Source organism: Anguilla rostrata, chromosome 6 (genome assembly GCF_018555375.3).
Source record: "Anguilla rostrata isolate EN2019 chromosome 6, ASM1855537v3, whole genome shotgun sequence".
Classification (NCBI taxonomy): domain Eukaryota; kingdom Metazoa; phylum Chordata; class Actinopteri; order Anguilliformes; family Anguillidae; genus Anguilla; species Anguilla rostrata.
Genome location: NC_057938.1, coordinates 44,300,460 through 44,321,383, shown reverse-complemented (window position 1 = coordinate 44,321,383; position 20,924 = coordinate 44,300,460). Strand labels below are relative to the sequence as shown.

The following is a 20,924-nucleotide window of genomic DNA, read 5'->3' as shown; positions in this document are numbered from 1 at the left end:
CTGCTTCGAATTTGCGATAAGCCCCCACCCCCTCCCTCTCTCTCTCAGTTCTGCTGTGAGGAGCTCTGCTCCTCTGGCAGGCGGGGGGCGGCCTAATCTTTGGCCCCCATTAGGGGCCCGCTCTTGAAGCTGGAGCCAGATCTGAAGCCCCGCTCCCTGGGAGCAGGTGCGCTGGCTTTGTTCTCCTGGCTTTCTCTCTCACCGTTCATTTTTTTTTAGTTTTGTTTTTTTTTAAAATATTTCCTTTTTTTAATACCTTGTTCCGAAGGATCAAAACTCCGTGAATTTTTCGGCAGAAATCGCAGCGGGATCGTTTTAATCCGTCACTTCTGGACGCGGGCCTTCGATGGCAGCCGAAATTAGCTTCTTATTCTTCATTTAGCCGGTCCCCCCCTTTTGCTTATTCACGCGTGCCGCGCATAAATCTCGAGTGATTGCTATTTTGGGGTGAAGTTCCCTTTACATGTTGATCACAGAGCACAGGTGTTATTTAGCATTTTAATCTCCAAAGCTTTTACCGTTCAGTATAGTTCACTTGGGCATGTATAATTTGTTAATGCAATCTTTTAGAAGTTTACTGCTTTTAATTGCGCGATAAATTAATGGGGGGGGGGGGGTGTGTCTTCTGTTGATTCCGGTGGGGGTGTGGGGGGGGTGGCATTCTATCTGTTGAATTCCTCGGTGGGGGTGTGGGGGGGGGGTGCGTTCTATCTGTTGAATTCCTCGGTGGGGGTGGGTGGGGGGGTGCGTCTGGGCTGCAGCCTTGTCGGTCGCCGCGATTTTCATTTTGGGTTCGCTAATGCAGAAATGATTAATGCTTCCCAGCCGTTTTTTAAAAAGCCAATAACCCGCACTGCATTTGAGACTTAACCTCGCTCGCTCATGGCAGTGCTTTAACCACAGCGCTGCCTTATTCTTTTTCCCTCAGACTGCGGAGCTCAATATTTATCTCCCTGACAGAGTAAATATATCAAAGTGTCACGGTTTAATAATCCTAGAAGTAAGTGATGTATAGAAGGATGACCAACTGACTTAAGATCTAGATGTTTGGCTGTGTCCTCCCTCCCAACCAACAGAAGCCGTTAGACACTGAGCGATGTCCCAGACTTGGGCTGCTTAAACACACCTGATTTTTTTTTTTCACAGTGACAGTTGTGAATAATAGATAAAAGCTCTTTGTCTGTGTCCCTCCACACCCCCCCCCCCCCCCCCTTCTCTGATCTTACCTCAGGCTCCTGCACTCTTTAGAGATACAGTAGAACATTTGCATGGCACCACCGGCCTTATTGGAAGTGCCAAAATGTGCAGCTGCTCTCGTCTGATTGGCGTGTAATGAGGTTGTTCGGCCGCTCTGGTCTGAATGGAATTTTTTTTTTTTCATGTAGAATGCTCGGCTCCTCTGGCCTGATTGGAGCTTTGTGGGAACGCTTAGCTCCTCAGATCTGATTGGAATTCTCTTACAAAGCTCGGCTACTCTGATCTGATTGAAGTTCTTCTAGAATGCTCCGCTGTACTGGTGTGATTGGAGCTTTGTGATAAAGCTTGGCCCCGCACCCCCAATTGGTGCTTTGTGAACAACGCTGGGCTCCTAGGCCCCAATTCGCGCTTTGTGCGAACGCTCGCGCTCCTCCGGCCTGATTGGAGGTTTTCGTGGAATGCTCGGCTACTCTGGTCTGATTGGAGCCCCGCTCACGTTCCGCTGTGGCCGCTCGCGCGCGGTCACGTGACTCACGGCGTCTCTTCTCCTCCCTCCTGCAGGAGATGATCATCGACAAGGTGAACGGACAGCCGGTTCCTCGCTACCTGATCTACGACATCATTAAGATCAACGTGAGTAACGCAGTTTCGCCCTTTTCCGCGAAACTGAGACACCCTGATTGCGCTTCTGATTATCACGCCTCTGCCTGCGTATGAATGCCGAGTAGGTTTCCAGTGCAGATGTTGGCTTTGTGAGAACTCGTCACCTGTTTCATCAGTGATGTCTCGGACTAGTTAGCAGAGCTTTCCCCAACCCGCTGACATCGCTGTCCTCCTAGAGTGTCCTACGGTGAGAAAAACAACCCAAGAAGCTCGTTTAAAAATGTACTAATTCAAAAATGTTACTCCGGTCTCGGACTGGAGCCCTGCAGCGATTTATTGTGAATAAAACTGTTGAGCATCTTCACAGCGACCTTAAAACAATAACCGCTCCCGAAGTCAGAAAAAAGTGGAGGGAACGCGGTCCTTTTTAGGAAACCCGTGTCACGGCTTGGTGCTCTGTCCGGCGGCGAGCTCAGGTAACCCGTATCGTGACGTCATTGGGAGCCCGTATCGTGACGTCGTGCACCGTTCTGAGCCCGGCGGCGAGCTCAGGGAACCCATATCGCGACGCCGCGCCCGAGTCCCGCGGAGCGCCCATCGAGTCGCCGCTCCCCTCCGCGGAGTCTCGGCCGCGCGACCAGATGGAGCGGCCCGAAAGCGCCGCGCGCTGGCGCCCGCCCAGACGGGCAGGGCGGCGCCTCCTCCTGCTGGCGCGCGAAGCCGCGGCCAGCCGGGAGCCGATCCGCGGAGCGCAGCCTCTCTCCTCCTCAGCCGGCCCAGATCGGCCGTCCCCGGGCCCGTCTCGCTGCCCCTGAGGCGTGCCGGGCCAAGCTAGCGTCGGCTCCAGCGGCCGTGAGCCGGGCCCGCTCTGGCTTTCGGCTTTGACAGATGCCGCACTAAGTTCTATGCGGAAAATGAATAGAGGAAATGGTGCGAAGGCTGGGATGAAAATCCTGTCTCCGGCCATTTGGCGCGCCGAGATGCCCGGCTGGAGAGGCGGTCCTGGGGGGCCCGGTGGAGAGATGGGGAGGGGGGCTCTGGAGCCCCGATATCCAGGCACTGAAAAGGGAATCGTGAACAATATGAACTGGCTGTATTGGCCAGTGAAACAATAAGAGTAACAGAGAGAACAGTAACAGAGAGAACAGTCCTAGGCCTCCCGGCTCAGAGTGGCCAGCCTGGTAGAGTCAACGCGGTGGAACCACCGAAGAAGTACTCAGCGCAGAGATTTATGGACAGGAGTTCACCGCCTCCTCATTAGACGCTTGCGAACGCACTTCCTTTAATGTCGACGGCGAAGTTTGCCGCGCGCGGTCGCGGTTCGCGCGTGACATCCAATCATAGCGCCGCGATGTAAATATCAGCCCTGAGTAATACTTTAGCTGCGACTTTTAGCCGAACGTGCCTTCGCCATGGTAACAGAGGGGAGAAAAAAAAGATGAGGAAAATGTGACACGGGAACAGCAGTCATTTTTTTCCCCGAGGAGGAGTAAGACATTTGCGGAGTATCTTCTTGTCAGCCACGGGGATAAGGGACAAGTGTAAGATAAGATGTCATTAACTCAAAGACTAAAAAGAAATGGATATAGATATATATTGATATGTGCTTAATGAGAAGATAATGACAAAAGGCAGGCAGGGCTGTTTTTTCAGAGCTCCGAGAGGGAGTCTGGAGGAGTTTAATGTCAAATGTTCAGGTTAATAGCGGATGGCCTGTCATCTGCTGAGCACCCGTGTTAATAGCACGCTACTCTGTTTACCGTCGCCTTCCTGGAAACTCTGAACCGAAACAAATCATTAGCAATTTGGTTTTCGTTTAGTGCGATGGCGATAATTATATAGCGGAGTCGGAGCAGAGCTTAATTGCGCAAGTACGCTAATTGAACATTCACCGCGTTCGCGTTTTACGTCGGCTAATCTCCATCACCGGTATTTTGTCGCTCTGCGGTGATTGGAGGGTGTTTAATTGGGTATTCATGTTTTCCTGAAAGGCTTGACAGAAATAAGCAGGGAAGCCGTAAAAAGTGAAATTGGTGTTTTACGCCTCTGATGACACGCCGCTCGGTGTCGGACGGCCGCCGCGATGAATTATTCCCTCTGAAATGAGCGGGCTCCGCGGGCGTCCACTCGCTCGCCTGATTAAAAAATGACGGACTCGGCTTGTTTTTAACCGCCGCCATTGTTGGCGGTCCGCCCCCCCCCCCCCACACCATCGCACAGGGGATTGAGCTGCTCGGTACAGGCCTCGAGGGTGCGCTGACGAGCCCGTTATCTATCCCGTCCGTCGCCCCGCCCATCGCGGCAGGAAGGCGGGACCGGCCTAGACGTCGCCCAGGTGGGAGGAGACACAGCGGCGGTGACTCCTCCCCCCACACCAACTCCCCGCCCCTCCCCTTGGAAGCGCGATCCCATGTCCTGCGTGGATGTTGGAGAAGAGGGGAAGGAGGGGGAAGGGACACGCCCTGGGGGAGCGGGTCGCCCCTGCGGAGGAAGAACAGCGGCTCCCTGGCGTCACGCCGAGACCTAACAAAGCAGACACCTGCTCCCGCCGCGACCGCGAGGACCCGCCCGCCGCTCGCCCGCACGGCTGCCGCCCCGGGGCTCCTCCTCCTCCTCCTCCCTCCGCTGGCCGCTCCCCTCGCCCCCTCGCGCCCGAAACCCAGCTGGAACACCTCGTTAAGCGGAGGCTTCCGCCCCCGCCGCGGCTAAGGTGGTCACGCCTCTAATTGCGCCCGTTCTTCAACCGCGGCGCTCGGGCCGCTCGATGGCGCTCTCCCCCCCCCCCAGACGCCGAAGGCCGCGTTCCCGGCCACGCCTCGGAGGAAACCGGCTTCCGTTTCGGCTAACGAAAGCGCGCCGTCGGTCGACGTCAAAGGGTCTGGTTTTTTTTTTTCGCCCGGAAACGGCCTCCCCCTATCGTAGCGCGCGCGTTAGCGCCGCTATCAGCCGCCGAGCGTCGGCCAGGGCCCGCGGCCCTTCGCCTTTATGATATCATCGGGGAAGGCTGGCATCCACGGGCTTATTTATTTATGCGTTGGACAGGATATAATTGTTTCACCCTCTGAATTGCTTTTTAATGGAACGCCGTTATCTTGAGCTCTCAGCGATCGATCGGGCTTTTATGCTCTATTTCTTCTCGTCCGCGTCGACGTCAGGAGAATTTCCGTCAAAAAAAACGCAGACGTCGCGCAAATCCATTAGGCACCGGGATTTCTGGGATCCCGTTAATGTAAGGGTCAGTAATGGGGGGAGCGGTGAAGATGGAGATAACGATTAATCTGAATATGAAAACTAGCCTGCGTGTGCGTTTGTGTGTGTGCTTGGGCGTGCTGGGGAAACTAAATTTATAAATCGAAAATCATTGAACATCTAAATGAGTCTGGCTTGGCCAAGCAGGAGTCCGTGCAGTGATACTGTGAGTGTGAAAGTGTGAGCACTAATCAGATTTCGTTTGAAGTAAGCAGTGATGCCTGCGCTCCAGTCCGGTGCTTGGAGAGACCCACTCTGCTTACGTCCTCGTGGTGATGCACTGCACCTTCAGTCTGGAGTTATCCAGTGCCTCCGGCCCCCAGCTGTTCCGCGTCCTCCAAGAATAGAGCCTCGGCGAATCCGGGGAGGGTTGGTCACGTGACCGCCTCCCCCCATGGGACCACCCCCCCTCCCTCCCTCCCCCCTCCCCTCACGCTGTCGGAGCAGATGGGTAGCGAAAACAGAGAGGCTCGCGTCTTGTGTAGGACCGTCTGCCGAGCTCCACCGCGCAGCTGGCCGGCGTCGGGGAGAGTTCCGTTCCGCCCCGCTCCGCTTCGAACCCGGACGCCCGAGCCCCGGTCCAGCTCCAGTTCGGCGTTCTCCGCCTGCCGCGCACGGAAAAAAGCGCGTAGTGGCGAAAATGACCCCGGGGCCGGGGCGAAGACGGAGTGCTGATGAATTATAGATCGCGCGGTCTGTGCAGGGCGTGCGGAGTGAGAGAGCGTGCCGCTCGCCTTCTGCGGCTAAAGTGCTTTCCTCTGTAAAAATAAGACCGTTTCAGCCAAGATGGCGGGGGTAGCGGGGAGGGCACGAACACCGAGAAGCAACGGCTGTCCGGACGCGCGAGGGGATCTCGCGACGCGTGCGCCGTTACTTTGGAAACAGCCGAAATCGCTACGAGTAAAATCACCTGCTCAGTGCGCTACAGGACGCTCGCGGTAACAATGCGACAGTGTCATGCAAAGTCATGCGCCGGCACAGCAGGTGCAATAGCAAGCCCCCTCCGTTTCCCTCCGTGTGCATGGAGGCCCGTTTCCGTGCTGGAACTGCGCGCGCGTGTGTTCGCGTGTACGCGCGCACGCGTGAGATCGCGGCTGCGAAGACGTCCGAACTGTGAAATCCGCCGTTGTTGTTATGTTTCGTATCGTGTTGCCGAGGCTCTGGAAAGGTGGCGCCGCGGCAGTCGGGCTCCGTCCGCACGCGCTCACACGTTGTTTTCGCCGCGCTGCCTCCCTCGGTAGCCGCCATTTTCTTCCCCTTCCCCTTCCCCCGGCGCATCAAGTTGTCAATGGCTGAGCTGTCTCCGAGCAGACCTTATGTAACGCGCCAAATTGCGATTTTTTTTTTTTTTCATCCTTCCTTCTGCATCTCGCGCTCCGGGAAGGCTTTTCACTTCATCCGCCCCAAGCCCGCGCGTGTTGGCGTGTACTATTTCTGCACCGGCAAAAAACCGGCATTTTGGACGAGCTCTTCATTATCTACACTTCCTGTTTCATCCAATTAGAACGCCGACCGTAAATACATTCTACCGTGTGACTGGCTTGTATCAGCGTGGGCTTAATGGAATTACCCTGGATCGCAATTTGATTTCTTAATTAGTTTATTTCCTGTATTTTATTTATTTTATTTTTTTTTTAGATTTCGCATTCTCTTATGGAGGTCTTGCATAATGCATTTGAACCTGATGCGACCTCCATTTTGGTTTTACCCTCGCGGGATTAGCAGGCTTCGGAAGTCAGCGGAACCTTTAAAACGGGGCTGTAAAATCATATTTGGGAGCAGAACCATGAAGGTAAAGCCTGCTTTTTTGTGTTCTGTATCCCATCCGCGCAGCCTGCCTCGCATACAAAGTTTCCGCAGGGCGCGAACTCGAGCACTGAAATACGGACAAAGACGCAAAGGAGCTCACGAACTCCGAGAAGGAATTCGCTTCTTGCGGAGGACGATTCGAAGCAGCGGGCCCAAACCTCAGGAGGGAAGAGGGGGGTACGGCTGTTCGTCAGAATTTCGGAGTTCGTCAGAGTACTCTTGACGCACGGCAGATGGTGCGAAATTTGTCGGGCCGGTGGCAAAGTCCGTTGTCCACTAAATGGCACGCACAACCGAACAAATGGTTCCTCAGATGGCCTATTCAGCTCGTTTCCCCCCCCCTCCCCTCCCCTCCCCTAATTGCGCCACCCCCTCACTCTTTTCCACTGTTAAACCAGACAGACGCACAGAACAGGGGTTATTAATAGACTGAACAAATTGTTTGAGGCAGGGGCGGTCTCATTTCCCCCGTCCGTGCCCATCCCTCATCACGATTAGGTCATCTCCGAAAACACAGTCGTTTTTTTTTTTTTTTTTTTACTCTCCTCCGGCCGGTGTTTCAGAAAGCCCGTGGCTCAGAGAAACCCAATAGCCGTCAGCCTCCGCAACCAGGCTCGATAAACCGTCTGGGCTGTGTGTGTGTGCGTATCGGCTGACTGTAGAATACGGCTCGTCAGCAAGACCCCCGTAATCGATGGGGGCAGACGAAAGGGGAATCGCAGAAGCAAAAGACCTCCCAAGCCCAGGACCGCAACTGATGATTAATCAAGGCGATCGAGACGTATGACTGCTTGATCTAGCACGGCTCTCGCGTGAGCCATTGATTAAATTCCACGCTCGCTAAAAGGAGGAGTCTCTGCCCACCCGGGGGGGGGGGGGGGGTCTCTGGGGCCTTCCGACGCAGGCCTAGAGCTTTTCTAATCTGCATTCCCGGAGTCATTCCTCTACACCCACATACTTCTGAGCCCTCAGCCCTTTTTTCGGGTCCTGCGTCCCTCGTTTCTGGAATGTAGGGGACTGAGGCAGTGTCACATTCAGAAAACTCTGGGGGTTCCCGTCCTTGAGCTCCGTATTTATTCAAACCCTCAGAACAAACGCCGTGCTTACCCTTCTCTCTGGAGCATTTCTGCCAAGTTCCGTTTTCATTTGGAATCTTATTTTTGGACGTCTGGTCCGGTACGTTAAATGTTTTCTACCATGATTAATTCTTTGTGAGCTGCCCTGATGGGTTGAGACGGAACTTCCCAGTGCAGCTTTGCTGAGGAGATGGGGAGGTCCAAGGCCCAAGGCCCATTGGATGCACTGCTGTATAATAGTTCTAAATACATTTTTAATGAGAATTCCATTTTATGAACGCACGTGTCTGTAAATCTGCTTCATACATTTATTTTCTTTCCCCCATAAATCCCCCAAGAAATACTTATTTTGAGTAGTCTTAGCAAGATTTTTCTAATCTCATAATAAGATTAAATGATTAAAAACAACGCATGATATGACACAGGTTCAGTTTTTTTCTCCAATTCCCTGGCTGTATTTGGCCATTTCATACAAGTTGATTGAGGGAAGTTGCGAGATGAAGCGTTTTCTTCCACCATAAAACGGTTTTACAGAATGTATAAATTGAGATCTCTTTGTGTCGTATCGTTTTATTGTCTTTTGCTAATCGAGTGTGAAGCCATATAGGGCTAGTAGTTTGCCAAGTTTGGTCTCCTTTAGTGCTAAACAATAAGTTTTATGAACCCTGAACTCATAGACCCGGAGGGATCTTATGGGATTATGAAAGCCATTGAGCCATTTATTTTTAATGCGATATGCGTTCTCGGTGCATAATTGACTTTTGGCAGTACGTTGATTCCTTCATCGATGTGTACTGCCTAATATGATTTCCTGTAAAGATTCGGGAGATTTGAGACTGTCCAGGTTGATTTCTCTCATAGCGGTCCAGTTTAAAACCCTTCACTTCAAGTAAGTTTTTCATTACCCTTGTCAAGCAATTGAAGGTCCCGTGTTCCCTCCAGTTGACCTTGCACCCTTGGAATTTTCCAGAGGAATCCGCAACATTAGACAGCGCCTGCCTTGATCGTTCCACCCCCCCAGTAGATATGAAATGATGTCATCTGCACATAATGCCAGTGTATGGAATTTCCCACTGTTCCCCTTGGTAAGGATACATTACCTTATTTTCAGCACTGTGTGAGGGTTGTATTAAGGGTGTGCTGAGAATATGAAACTGGCAGTTGGCAGCACCGAGCCTGGGCAGGTGATTTGACATTTATAGATGTACAAGTTTTCCCCAGCCTGTCTTGAAAACTTTTTTTTTTTTGCTTTGCTTCTGGCCAATTTTTATATATTTTTTTTCCTCAGTGTTCCCTGTCTTTTACTTACATATTTCAGCAAGCATTACCTTTTAAAATATCGTTATTAAAGAGAATACGTTATGCCGATAAAACGCAAAAAAAAGCACAAAACCTCACGCTTAAATCTTTTACTGAAGAGTTCACAGACTGAACTCATCGGAAGTAGATTGAATGTACTTGAGAGTTCTGGACGTTGCCAGTGGAAAAGGAGCCTAATCCAGAGTGTTTGATCAGTCAGCTTTCATTTGCTCTTTTATGACAAAGACCTTTGAGAAATGAATTGCGTTCCGAACACATCCGCTTTCATTACCGCCCCAGTAGATCTTTATAAAAACCCCCTTCCAGCCCGGGGAGCTCCCCGCCATCCCATTGTTCGCCGTCCGTAAACACGCCCGCCGCTTTCGGGGGGCGGGGGGGGAGACGGTGGGAGCGCCTCACGTCCGCCGCGCAGGTGCCGGGGTCCGGCGGCCGAACCCGAGGCCTCTTTGTGCTTCCTCTCCCAGGGCGTGGCGCCGGGGGGGGGCGGGGGCGGGGGCGAGCGCCGGGGGCGTTTTTTTCCGGGGCTTGGAAAGGTTTCTCGTCCGCCCTCGGCTCTCTTCCGTCGCGTAAATCAAAGGAGCCGGCGGCGGCTGTGAGACCGGACGAGCGCTCGGGGACAAACAAGCGCACTAAAGAGCAGGCCATTCCCTCCTTCCCTTTTTTTCCCCCATGTTTTTCTCTCTCTTAGTTTGTCACGTACGTGGGGAGGGCCCTCGCCTCTCTCTCTCTCTCTCTCTCCCTCTCTCTTTTCTTTTTTGAGCTCGATTTTCCGCACAGCTGAAGGCAGGGTATCGATTCTGACACCGGGCCCGGACGCCTCGTCTCCCCAGCCACTCCGAGGCTGCGGCTCACGCCCCCACACACGGCTCCGGGCTCGAGGAGTGCCTTTGTGTGTCAAGGCAAGATGTGCGAGGGCCCAGGCTGTCAGCGGATCATTATTTCTTTCTTTTTTTAAGGAACGGGGCGGGGGAGCTCGTGACAGAGGCCATTCCGGGGTAGGGTCTCTATTGTGGGCCCGGACTCGGCTGGAGATTCCATGCTCTGCTGTTGATTTTTAATTTTTTTCCTCGATCTTGGCACTCGAACAATCGATTGTTACACTCCGTATTAGATCAAAGGCGTTTCGCAACGGTATCGGGAGCCTGGGAAGACAGCGGGAAAAACAGCGTAGTCCAGGCTGCTAGGGTGTGTTCTGAGAAGTAAATCCACCGCAGGGGGGGGTTTTTTTTTTTTCTTCTGCTACTCCAATCCCAGCGTGTGACTGTCAGTCACGAGTTTGATGCCCGGGTAGGACGGCGATGTTTCCTTTTTTAAGCACCTGCTCTTTATCGCAGTTTGTTCCCGCACAAACACCGGCTGCACAAGCCGCGCGCGAGGCGGTTATCGTCGCGAGCAGGCGGCGAGTCTTCCCGCCGAGAAAATAACGGTTAGCCTACCGTCACGCGCGCTCGCGGAGCAGCGGAAAATTGCCTCCGATAACAAAAATTAAAAGTGAGGCGCGAACTCGGAAAAGGTCAAGCGTGCGTGAAAGTTTCCTGTTTTTGCGAACACAATATTTAACCACCTTATTAGCGGTTTCCAGTGGCCACAAACAAATTTTTGGAAAAGATACTTTCCGTCCCTGCGGTAGTAATTATATAAGCCTTTGATATTCAGCTGAGTCTATCCAATCGACCTCCGGGAGCTGAATCTCCAAATTGGAGCCTTGCACACCTGAACGGTCATACGCCCTCTGACCGGTCCCCTGTGCATTCAGAAATCAACAGTATATATTAGAATAATTTGAATAATTGCCCTGCGCATAGAGGTCTGTGCAGGACTGGTTTTCACGTCCCGCGTCCCCCCCGCAACCGGAACATTAAATTTTACTCTCGCCCACGCCCTCCCGCCCGCGGCCTTGATCATTACCCGGCCTACCGTTCCGATAGCATGGTTCTGTTCCATAACGACATGTTTCTCCAACATGAAAACGCCTTTATTCAGCATAATGAAGTGGGCTATTGCCTATTAAACAAAACAAGACGGGCTGTCTGGTGTAGAAATAAAAATGGACCTCGATATGTTTTTCAATAGCTGAACTTAACCGAGCACGTTTGAAGAATAAGAGACGAATCTGAACGTTCTCAGGCTATTAAACTAGCACGGCTTTTATACTTTTTAATATCCGGCCACCAGTCTGATCGATTGAAACAGTTTGACCCTTGACCCTTCATAATAGTGCATGGGCTAGGCTTACATGACGTCAGATTCCTGATATGCCCTTCTTATGGCCTCTGTCTGTTAGCTCTTTTGAACATTTGTCTCAGCTAACAAATGGGAGTTACCTTCCAGGTCCATCGACAACAATAGAAAAGCATTTCCAAATGTCGGACTTCCCCTTTGGATTTCTGGTGACTGTATATAGGCTACTGACCGTGCTTTAGTTCCTATTTCCATGCTTGAGATGCTTATTTCAGACGTGACAACTGGTGAATTCGATAAAAGTGACTGACTGATGACTGGCTGCCTGACGTGCATGCCTTTTACTCACTGGCTGAAAAGTAAGCGTTCTGGGGAAACCGTGAATGAATTATCTTTTAACAACTAAGCTGTTTTAGATGTTCAAAACATGGTTTAGTAAAATTTTCTATTAATTAAATACCAAATCATTTTGGGACGCTGGGACCCACAGCTTTTTTTTATTGACCACCCACTTCCACTCGCAGTAGGCTAAATATTTTCCGTTACCACACAAATCACCGCCCACGGGACCCGCGAGAATCCCGCCCCAGTGCAGGCCTCTGCCTGCATCCTGAGCACACATTGGCTGCCCTCGCTTTGACAGGAAGTCGCGTTCGCTCGCGTCGGAGCGGACAGCGCCGACAGCCGTCAGACACTCGGGGTCCGTCACGTCCGTCGCCGTCTGCCTTTTTACGGTTTCGTAACTAGCTCCAGGTGCCTCCGGATGAAGTACGGCCCGGCTTCTGGCCAGGCGCGGTTAACGATGTTAACGATGATGATGATGTACGCATTATGCCCCGCGCGCTTTTTTTGTCTGCGCCGCCAGCGCTCTGCTCGGGTTAATCGAGCGAGTTCTGAAATTTTAGAAAATTAGAGTACCTCCGCCCGGAAAGGATTGGAGAGGGAGAGGTCCGTCAGGTTTACTCTCGCTATTAATAGCACGTCATAGTCCTTTTCCAACTGTCTGAATTTTGGGCAAAAACAGACGTTTTGCAGGGCTGTTGTGCTCCTCAACTCATTTCCATGCCTGTTGGTTTACTGTGGTCATTATATGGCGGATTACTTTCTCAATGTGACAGCCCAAAGGGGGTGGTGGGATACGTCTTGCGGTGGAAGGTGGTTGAGAGCGTCCTCCCTTTCTGTGAAAGGCTCTCCTTCATGCGCCGCCGGCCGCGGGGAACCGGCGGATTGACAGAGGAACGCAGCGGGCTCCGGTCGGGGCTGAGTAAACGCGGTCCTGTTAACCGAGACGCGCTGAGTCCGCCGCCTGCCAGGAGGGCCGCGGGGTAATTACAGGGCCAGGCCGCGGTCCTCGCGGCCGCAGCAGCGCGAGCTAATTACGCCGCCAGTCAGCCAGCTGGAGGAAACGATCTCCGAGGAGCGTCGTGAGACAAACAGGAGGTCCAGGTATTAAGAGGGACCTGTTGCTATGGCGACTCACTCCAAGCATATTTTTCTGGAAGGGAGGGAGAGGGGGGGTGGGGGTGGGGAGTGGTGGGGGGTGGGGGGGGGAATGCCCATTACCTGGACAGCTTTTAACAGTCTGTCTGCACCTCTTAAAATATAAGATCGCGGGAAGCTCATAGGCAGACATGCTCGAATTGTCGCTCAGTTGCATGGTTGCCATGGCAGCGCACGGCCATGTAATGAGAAATAACAAAGGGGGTCTCTAGCGGAAAGTGTACCCATAATGGAGGCTTAATTGTAGGATCCCATCTGCATTGGTTAAGTGAAGGCCAGGTCTTTTTATGTTGTTTTTTCGTGGCAGCTGTGCTGTGTCCTGCTGAAGGGACATTATCAACACTGGCACGATCGAGCCGTAATGGCTCCAAAATGGCCGCATTTCACTAATGGCTCAGAAACCTTTTGATTATGGTTAATGGAGTAGGTGTCTGTAATTGTCTTCGTGGTTGTTTTTCAGGGTCAGCCCGTGGGCCAGTGCAATTTCAACATCCGCCTGCTGTGCATCGAGAAAGAGATCATCTTCCCCCGGCAAGAGAAGATGAAAAACGGACAGATCGACAAAACCAAGGAGCCCTTCAGCGTCAGGAACAAGCCGTTCTTCGACATCCACGCGTCCCGAAAGGTAACCCGGCCCCCGACGCCCCCCCCCCCCCCCCCCCAGTTCGTTCGAGACCGCCGTACCTTTCGCCTCTGACATCACCGCCTCGGGAGCCAATCGCAACGCTCCCCCCGGTTCCGAACTCATTAAAATTCAGCGCCGGCGCCTCGGAAAAAAACCCGTGGGTTCGGAACTAATTATATTTGCTGTTGAATTTTTAAAGACGTCGGTCAATTTAACTCACTCCACAATGGTCGCGAGCCAAGGCTTAATCAAAATATTGACCCAGCTGCAAATAGAATCATTTGTAAATCCGAGAGGTCTCTCGTCACGTCACTCTATCTGCCTTCAGTTGCAATCGGTGTCATTTTCCAGTTATCAAAGGAGCGTATTTTCACATATCACACATATCCCACCCATTCCACTCATCAGATCAGCATAATGGCTGCTCTCAGCCTGCTGCTGGTATCCTAATCGCTCTAATACAGCAGTGTCTCTATGAGCCGCTAAATATTTAATGAGCCTATTCTCATGCTAATAGTATTTTATTAGAAATGTATTATTAATCTCAGTCTTTTTTTTTTATCAGGTTTTTTTACATTAGCATGTTACAGTTCTCTTATTTGAACAACGGTATATTGTCAGACGCTTGAATGGGCCGCTTTGTTGTTCTCGAGATTTCAAGATTAGCCGTCTGATCTAAGGAAGAATCCCCCTCAGGTTTCAGTCTGTAGTCTATTATTGAAAGTGGCCTTTTTCCCCCCCAAGTGCTATCAGTTAATCAGCATTGATAATGCAAAAAAAAAAAAAGATTTGAAAAAAATGATCAAAAGTTCAATCAAAATGGAAGCTTTTTTTTTTCTTTTTTTAGAAATAATTGTTATTCTCTAATATTCAAAAAAAAAATCCAGTTGCTAGGAAAATTGATGCATTCAGCTTTGCGTAACATGCGATTGGTGCTTCCTGCCATCTGAGAGTTAAATCCTGCAATCTTCGCTGCTTCAGATCACATTAATTATCCGGCAATGGTACGGATAATCTCACGGAAAGATTTAAAGACAGAGATTATGTTGTGTTGTGAGCCTGTGTTGTTCATTCACTTCACGGGAAAAAAAAGTCTTCGCTGTCCTATCTTTTACAGACACTTATAAATCTTATAAATCGGTTTGACCGAAGTCATAGGAACCACCCCTCATAATGGATGAATTGAAGGGCATGTCTCCAGCGAGAACAGTATAATTGTCAAGCAATTCGAATGATCTACTTTGTGTTCGTGTCATCCGGAATTGCTGTGCATTCAGGCAAGTGCTTCTCATATCCAAGCTGTCATGGCTGTTTGCAGCCGTTCATGTGGGCTGGGCAGTTCATATCGTATCTCACAGCACATCACTGGGCTCTTTGTAATTCAGTTTTTCCTTTTTTTTTTTTCATTCTTAAACTTGAACAATCCCATTACCTCCGTTTAACCTCAAGACCCCCCCCCCCACCTCCCATCCACCATAAGACCATTACAGCACACTGTCCCTGTTGTCGCGGGATTTTGAAGATATTCTTGAAGTGAAGTCACCAAAACAATAAGCCCTCCTTCTCTGCATGGCCATTGTGCGTCCCATAGCCATCTGTTCGCCGTATAGGGAAATCTCTGTTTAAGGCTGGAGGGGGGAGTGGGACAACGTGAATAACTTTTATTCATTGAGATCCGGGGGGGTGGGTGGGGGGGGGGGGGCTTGTACTCAAACGCGATTGCCGGAAATTCCTACAGAGACACTCCAGAGTTATCTGAGAGCCTTTTGTCTGTCTCTGGACTGCTGTCTTGTGTTAGCCGCATTAAAGTACCAAATTCATTCTTTTCTTCGGCGCTAAATTCCCGCAGTCTGATTCGGGCGCCTTTTGAAAGCCTCAGTGAGATTTTTTGCATCTAATTGTAAGCTCTCAATCCACTTTAGCTCGCGCTCCGTGGCGCTTTGCGGTGAAATGCGGCTTTCTCCCCGTTCCAAAAAACGCCAAATTCGCTTTGTAGTTTTTTTGCCACCTTGCTACTTAAGGGCTCGTGCCATTTTGTAAACAGCCTGCAGTGGCAGGGTGTGAAAGTGGCCGTCTGCTGGAGGTGTCGGCAGGGGAGGAGGCTAGGTTTGTGCCCGCCTTGGCAGCCTTCCCCCCCCCCCCCTTCCTGATCGCATCGCGCACGGCACGGGCGTTCCGTCGCGGCTTCTGCGCGGATGAACACGTCAGTCCAAACTAGCGCCACGGAGGCGTCCGCCTCTCCTGTGTCCGTGCGTACGCGGCGCAGCCGTTCCGCGAGCATCAGCGTAATGCCCGTAATTAAACTGCGCTCGCATAATTAAGCTCGGTCGGTGACCTGGCTGAAGTATATAACTGCAAATGCTTCGCTTAAAACAGCAGTGTTAATGCTACGTAGTCTCTTTTTTTTTTTTTTTACCAGCAACGCTGCAGCAAAGATCTAGAGCACAGCCGAGCCACCAGCTACCACAAAACACAGCACAGGGCGTAGCTTTTATTTCTGTGTTGCTACTTTAAAATTTCAACAGTGGCAGTTTTTTTTATGCTGGCCACAGGGCCTGTCGGAGGGCACATACATTTTTTTTTTGTTTTGTCTTTTTGTTTTCTTTAGAAAATATATCCATCCCATCCCTACAGGGTTCTTTAAAATTTCAGTAAGGCCCACAGCAGCACGCTGAATCTCCAGCGGTCTGCCACCGATTCAGTTCTCCTCTGCAGTCTCTCTGGCCAGGCACATGGTGCTGCCGTATCCGAGGACCTCACACCCAGCACATGCACGCACGCCACAGGATTCGCTACGGAGAAACAAGGTCGGGAGTATCCCACCAACTGGAGTCCTCTCTCTGATAAACTTATTATAAGACTCCCAGACACTGAATCCAGGCTACGGGAGGGCGAGCCGCGCTGTTGCGCTAAGTACCAGCGGCCTAGCAGTGCGCCACTCAGGAGGGCCGCGCCTGCGGTTTCCGGGTCGATCGAGGGAGAGTGTTGACGGGCTAAGTTGGGTTTTCGACAGAAAGCAGTCCACTCGGGCGCCCTGCTCTGGTCTGCCCACCACAGGAAGCGAGCGACTCGTGAATCACTCTTCCGGGGCAGGAGGGGAACTCGAGCTAGAACACCGAGAGCGTGAGTGGAAATAAGCGGGATCCCGTCGACCCGAACATCCGGCGGTGAGGTGGGTGTCATTTCTGTTACGCAGAATTCGCATCGCACTTCGGTGGCCCGTGACAACCGCTCCGACACAGAGCAAAACAAAAACCCAAAAAACATTTTGTGTGTGTGTGTGCGTGTGAGAGAGAGAGTGAGAGAGATAGATCGTGACGGAAAGAACTGCTGCATGAAATTAATTTCTCGAATGCTTAATTCATGTTTACCGTGGAACTTTTAGTCATTTGTCTCCTCTCTTAAATGGTTGCGTAATAGGCCCATTTATTAATGGCTGATAATATCTGTTTTTTTTGGCTACAGATCATTACAGCAAAATTTGTTTTCAAAACCCAGACTGTCATTGCAGTATCATTATGGGATGTCCTCTCTTTGGCAGACATGAACGATTCTGATTTTGATTCTGCCGTCTTGTTATTCATTTCTGCGTGCGGCTGAGCCTCCATGACCCGAGTGTTAATGCTAATCATAACGTCCATGTTCTATGTTGCTATCAGGTGTAATTATCCTGATTTTAATGAGCGGTTTAATGATGAGATGTTGAGGTAATGTTTCCCAATGCGCCGCGCTGGTTTAACCATATTAAGCCAGTTAATCCTCCCAAGGCCTGGCCAGTTTGACAGACCCCTGTTACAGGTGCAGTGCATTGCCTTCTTATTTGTTATTTATATTTCAGGCACACGCCCGCCCTCATCCCCACCGCCACCACCCTCCTCCGCGGCCTCATTGATTTAGGACTTTTTTTCTCCTCGATTCTCTAAGAAAAGAAAATTGCTTTCAGATAAGAGAGCCGTAAGTGCTTTGTGTTTTGTTAGTGCGGGAGAGCGAGGGGTGTGTGCCTGTGTGTGTAATGATTAACCTTCATTTTCGCGCGGAGCAGTCATCATTCGGCATTAAAGTTTGATTTTTAAGCAGATGCATCTTCTGAAACGAATTTCCTGTAGCGCTCTCTCTCTCTCGCAATTGCGCAATTCTGGCTATTCGGGGAGAATCGCGGCGGCCTCGGTGAGCCCGGTGTGGAGCCGCGTCGGCCACGCGCTCGCGGGAGAGGCGTGCGGTCTCATCCCGAACCCCGCGTTTACGCCGCCGCGGGAAGACGCAGAATCCGCCATTTCGGGCAGTGCCCGCTCCGCGCTCTTCGCCCGGGCACCTCTGCTCGCCGTTAGCGAACGTTCGCTTTTCTTTCGGGTACCGTCTGCGGCGTTTCGCCGGCACGCTAAACCGCCGCTAACGTTCGCTAACGTTCACTAACGGCCTTTGTTCAACTGACAGGATGTAGAGCGGGGCGACGCTGTAGCTAGCAGATTTTGGGGAAAGGTAATAATAAAGACCCCCCCGTAGCTTAGATGATTTAACCCCTTAAGATGTAAGATCACAGATATGCGATTAGAATGTTCTAACGCTGATGTAACAATCACTAATAATATAGGTAATAGAAAGCAACGGCATTCTGGAACACTGGCTTAGAATTTTGAAGAAAAGAAAAAAAAACATTCTAGAAAGCCTGCTCTTCAGAGGGTTAAGATTCTGGCAGGGCCGGGGGGTGAGAGAACGGGTGGGTGGGTGGAGGTCTGTTCCTGAACGGTAGCGGCTGTGACGAGGTGCTAAGTGCGGCAGGCCCTGCTGCGAATCTCGGGGAGGCTTCTGCATCTGCGCGCCATCCTGTACCCACAGCAAGCCCAGGCAGGCGGTATTTCACACGGGAAGCTTTGACGTTCTTCGAAAAAAAAAAATAAGGTCCCTTCTCGCAGTCGACGTACTGTAGCACGCACCGAGCGCGCATCGAATCGCCTGTCGCTCGGTTGGTTAACATCGCCCGTTTAACGCTTTGCCCACACGGTACCCTCTTTCCCAGTGGAAAAAAATGCAAAGTCAGGGTGTTTTGAGCCATTTTGGCTCGAGTAGATGTACTTATTTGTGCAAGTGTAAATCCACTGAACGGAGCTGTCGTCCGGAACGTTCTGAGGCCGACTCGGGTTTGAGACGGCGAGACTTCATCGCGAGGTCGCGGCCGGGTCAATGCCTCATCGCCGCGGGCGACCGCTATCTCGCTGCTCATCTCCAAACGCAGAGACGGGGCACGCTCAGGATCTGGTACGACGGATGCTATATCGTATCGTATTTTGTTTGGAGCGTAACCCGAAATGCTCCTGCGGCAGGAAGTCTCGGTTACTGGCGGGACGTCGCCTGCGGAGGGCGGGGTAGACTTTCCTCGCAGGGAGGCCGAGCGGAGAAAAGCGGAGCCTCGTTGGACAGCAGGTCTCATTAGCACGCCGGCGCCAGTCTGGAGTCTTATCCCTCTCTCCGCGAGCTGTGACAAGCCATTCACTCCCCTCCCCCCCAGAACGGTCCCCAGGGAGGGGGGAGGAGGAGGAGGAGAGGGGGGAACAGAGCCGGGAGTCCCAGCAGGGCGCCCACGTTCTGGAACGTTCCGCCGCGTCCCAGCGGGAGTCCGGGAGCGCTAGGAGCTCCAGGAGGAAGGCCTTCTGTCAAGCCAGACTGGGAGGGTCGCACTTCGACAGCCCGCGCGCGGCCTCATTGGGTTTCAATTCCACCTGTGCAATCCGGCAACGGCGCCTCCTCTCTTCCGGTCCGCCCCGCGGTCGCAAGAAACGCCTCATTAACCAGCCGCAAATTCCCTGCGGACGTTTTGTTTTTCCTCCCCCCCAGCATATATTTCGCAAGTTGTAATCAACTTCTTCTTCTTTTTTTTCCCCCTCCTCCTCGTCTTCTTTTTCTCTGCTCTCACGCACGGTGTTATTTATTTCTCTCTTTATTCGACGAGCTGAGGGAGTAACCGGAAAGATTAATATTGACGGGATGAAGTTACCTGCTCCGTCCGAAATTAAAACGGGAGGCGCGAGGACCGATTCCTCGAATGGCGTCGCCGTTCGAGGGAGCGGACGGGGGGGGGGGGGGGAACAGTGGCGGCGTGGAAATGAAAATCGAACGCGTGCGGGGACGGTTTCCTTTGAAGTCGCACCTTCAATAGAGCTAATAAGGGCTCCCTCAGTGAGACTGAGAAGGCATTACTGTGTCTCGGGCAAATAATGGTAATTTACCAGGGTAGGAATGCAAATGGCAGACATATTTGAGTCCACAATGTGCTAATTAAGTCTGTGAATGTCATATTCACACGCATTAGCTCATACCCTCCAGAGTAGCGTTTCCTCTTCCTATCCCACTAAATAGGGGTTTTTTCCCCCCCTCTTGGCTCCGTGTCTTCGGCGCGGGGTGCGCTAACTAACGTTAGGAAGGGCGCGTGCTGATCTTGATGGCTCTGTGGCATCTGTATTTTTATTATTATTTTACTATGCACTCGAAGCTAATGGGATTAAACTAATTTTATGCGCTAATGTGAAGAATTTTTTAATGTGATTTTTCATGCGGAAAAATGGCGGGACAACAACTCGGCATATTCGGAGTGCGATCATGTTCACTTTGACTACCCTTCAGGTTGGCTGAATTATAGCGACGTGAAACAACACGGACCCTGCGAAAGGGCGGTACTGCAAACGGTGCGGACCGGTCACTCAAATCACGGTCCTCGAGGCCCGAGAACTGCTGGTTTTCCACCCTCCCATTGCCTGGAAGTCAGGTGTGAAGACTGTCTTTCCACTCAGTAGCACTAATTGTTCACTTTATGACCTGGGAGGAAAGAAAACCAGGGGCGGATTTGGATCCGGGTGCCAGATTTCTGCACCCGTGCTGTAAAGGGAAACGGCCACGTCGGCGGATTTGTGCGCACCTCAGTGCAGGCCCTGAGGCCTTGCGATCATTCCCACCCGCCTCCCAGACTTGGTGTGGAGAACCTGAGCCTCCCTCAGCTGAGCTGGCTGTTTCTCATCTGTCAGAAGCTCCCCAGAATGCCGGCGTTGGTTCGGCATTTCAGACACCGCCCCATCAGTTGTTCGGGGTGCAGAACCCGGGCTCGTGTTTGGGGCTTTAGATGCCACCGCGTCAGTTATCCGCGGAGCAGAATCCGGGTGCTTGTTTTGCACTTGAGATGCTACCTCATCAGTTATCTGTGGTTCAGAATTCGGGTACCCTTCTCGGCACTTCAGAAGCCACCCTGTCAGTTATCCGCGGTTGCTGCCTGACTCATGCCCCGCCCCCCCCCCCGTCCTGCCGCACTGTTCCTCTGCGCGGGGCCTCAGTTCAGAGATCAGCGAGTCTCTCCCCAGACAGGAGCGATAAGCCCA

General features: G+C 51.8%; 1 protein-coding gene across 1 annotated transcript in view; it reads left to right on the top strand.

Annotated features, from left to right (window-relative positions):
* Positions 1-20,924, top strand: part of rngtt (RNA guanylyltransferase and 5'-phosphatase) — a 97,910-nt gene that overhangs the window by 35,514 nt on the left and 41,472 nt on the right. The window contains exons 10-11 of the mRNA XM_064339935.1: positions 1,759-1,830; positions 13,396-13,560. Of these exons, the coding sequence (XP_064196005.1) occupies positions 1,759-1,830; positions 13,396-13,560 (237 nt within the window). The remainder of the gene's footprint in view (positions 1-1,758; positions 1,831-13,395; positions 13,561-20,924) is intronic.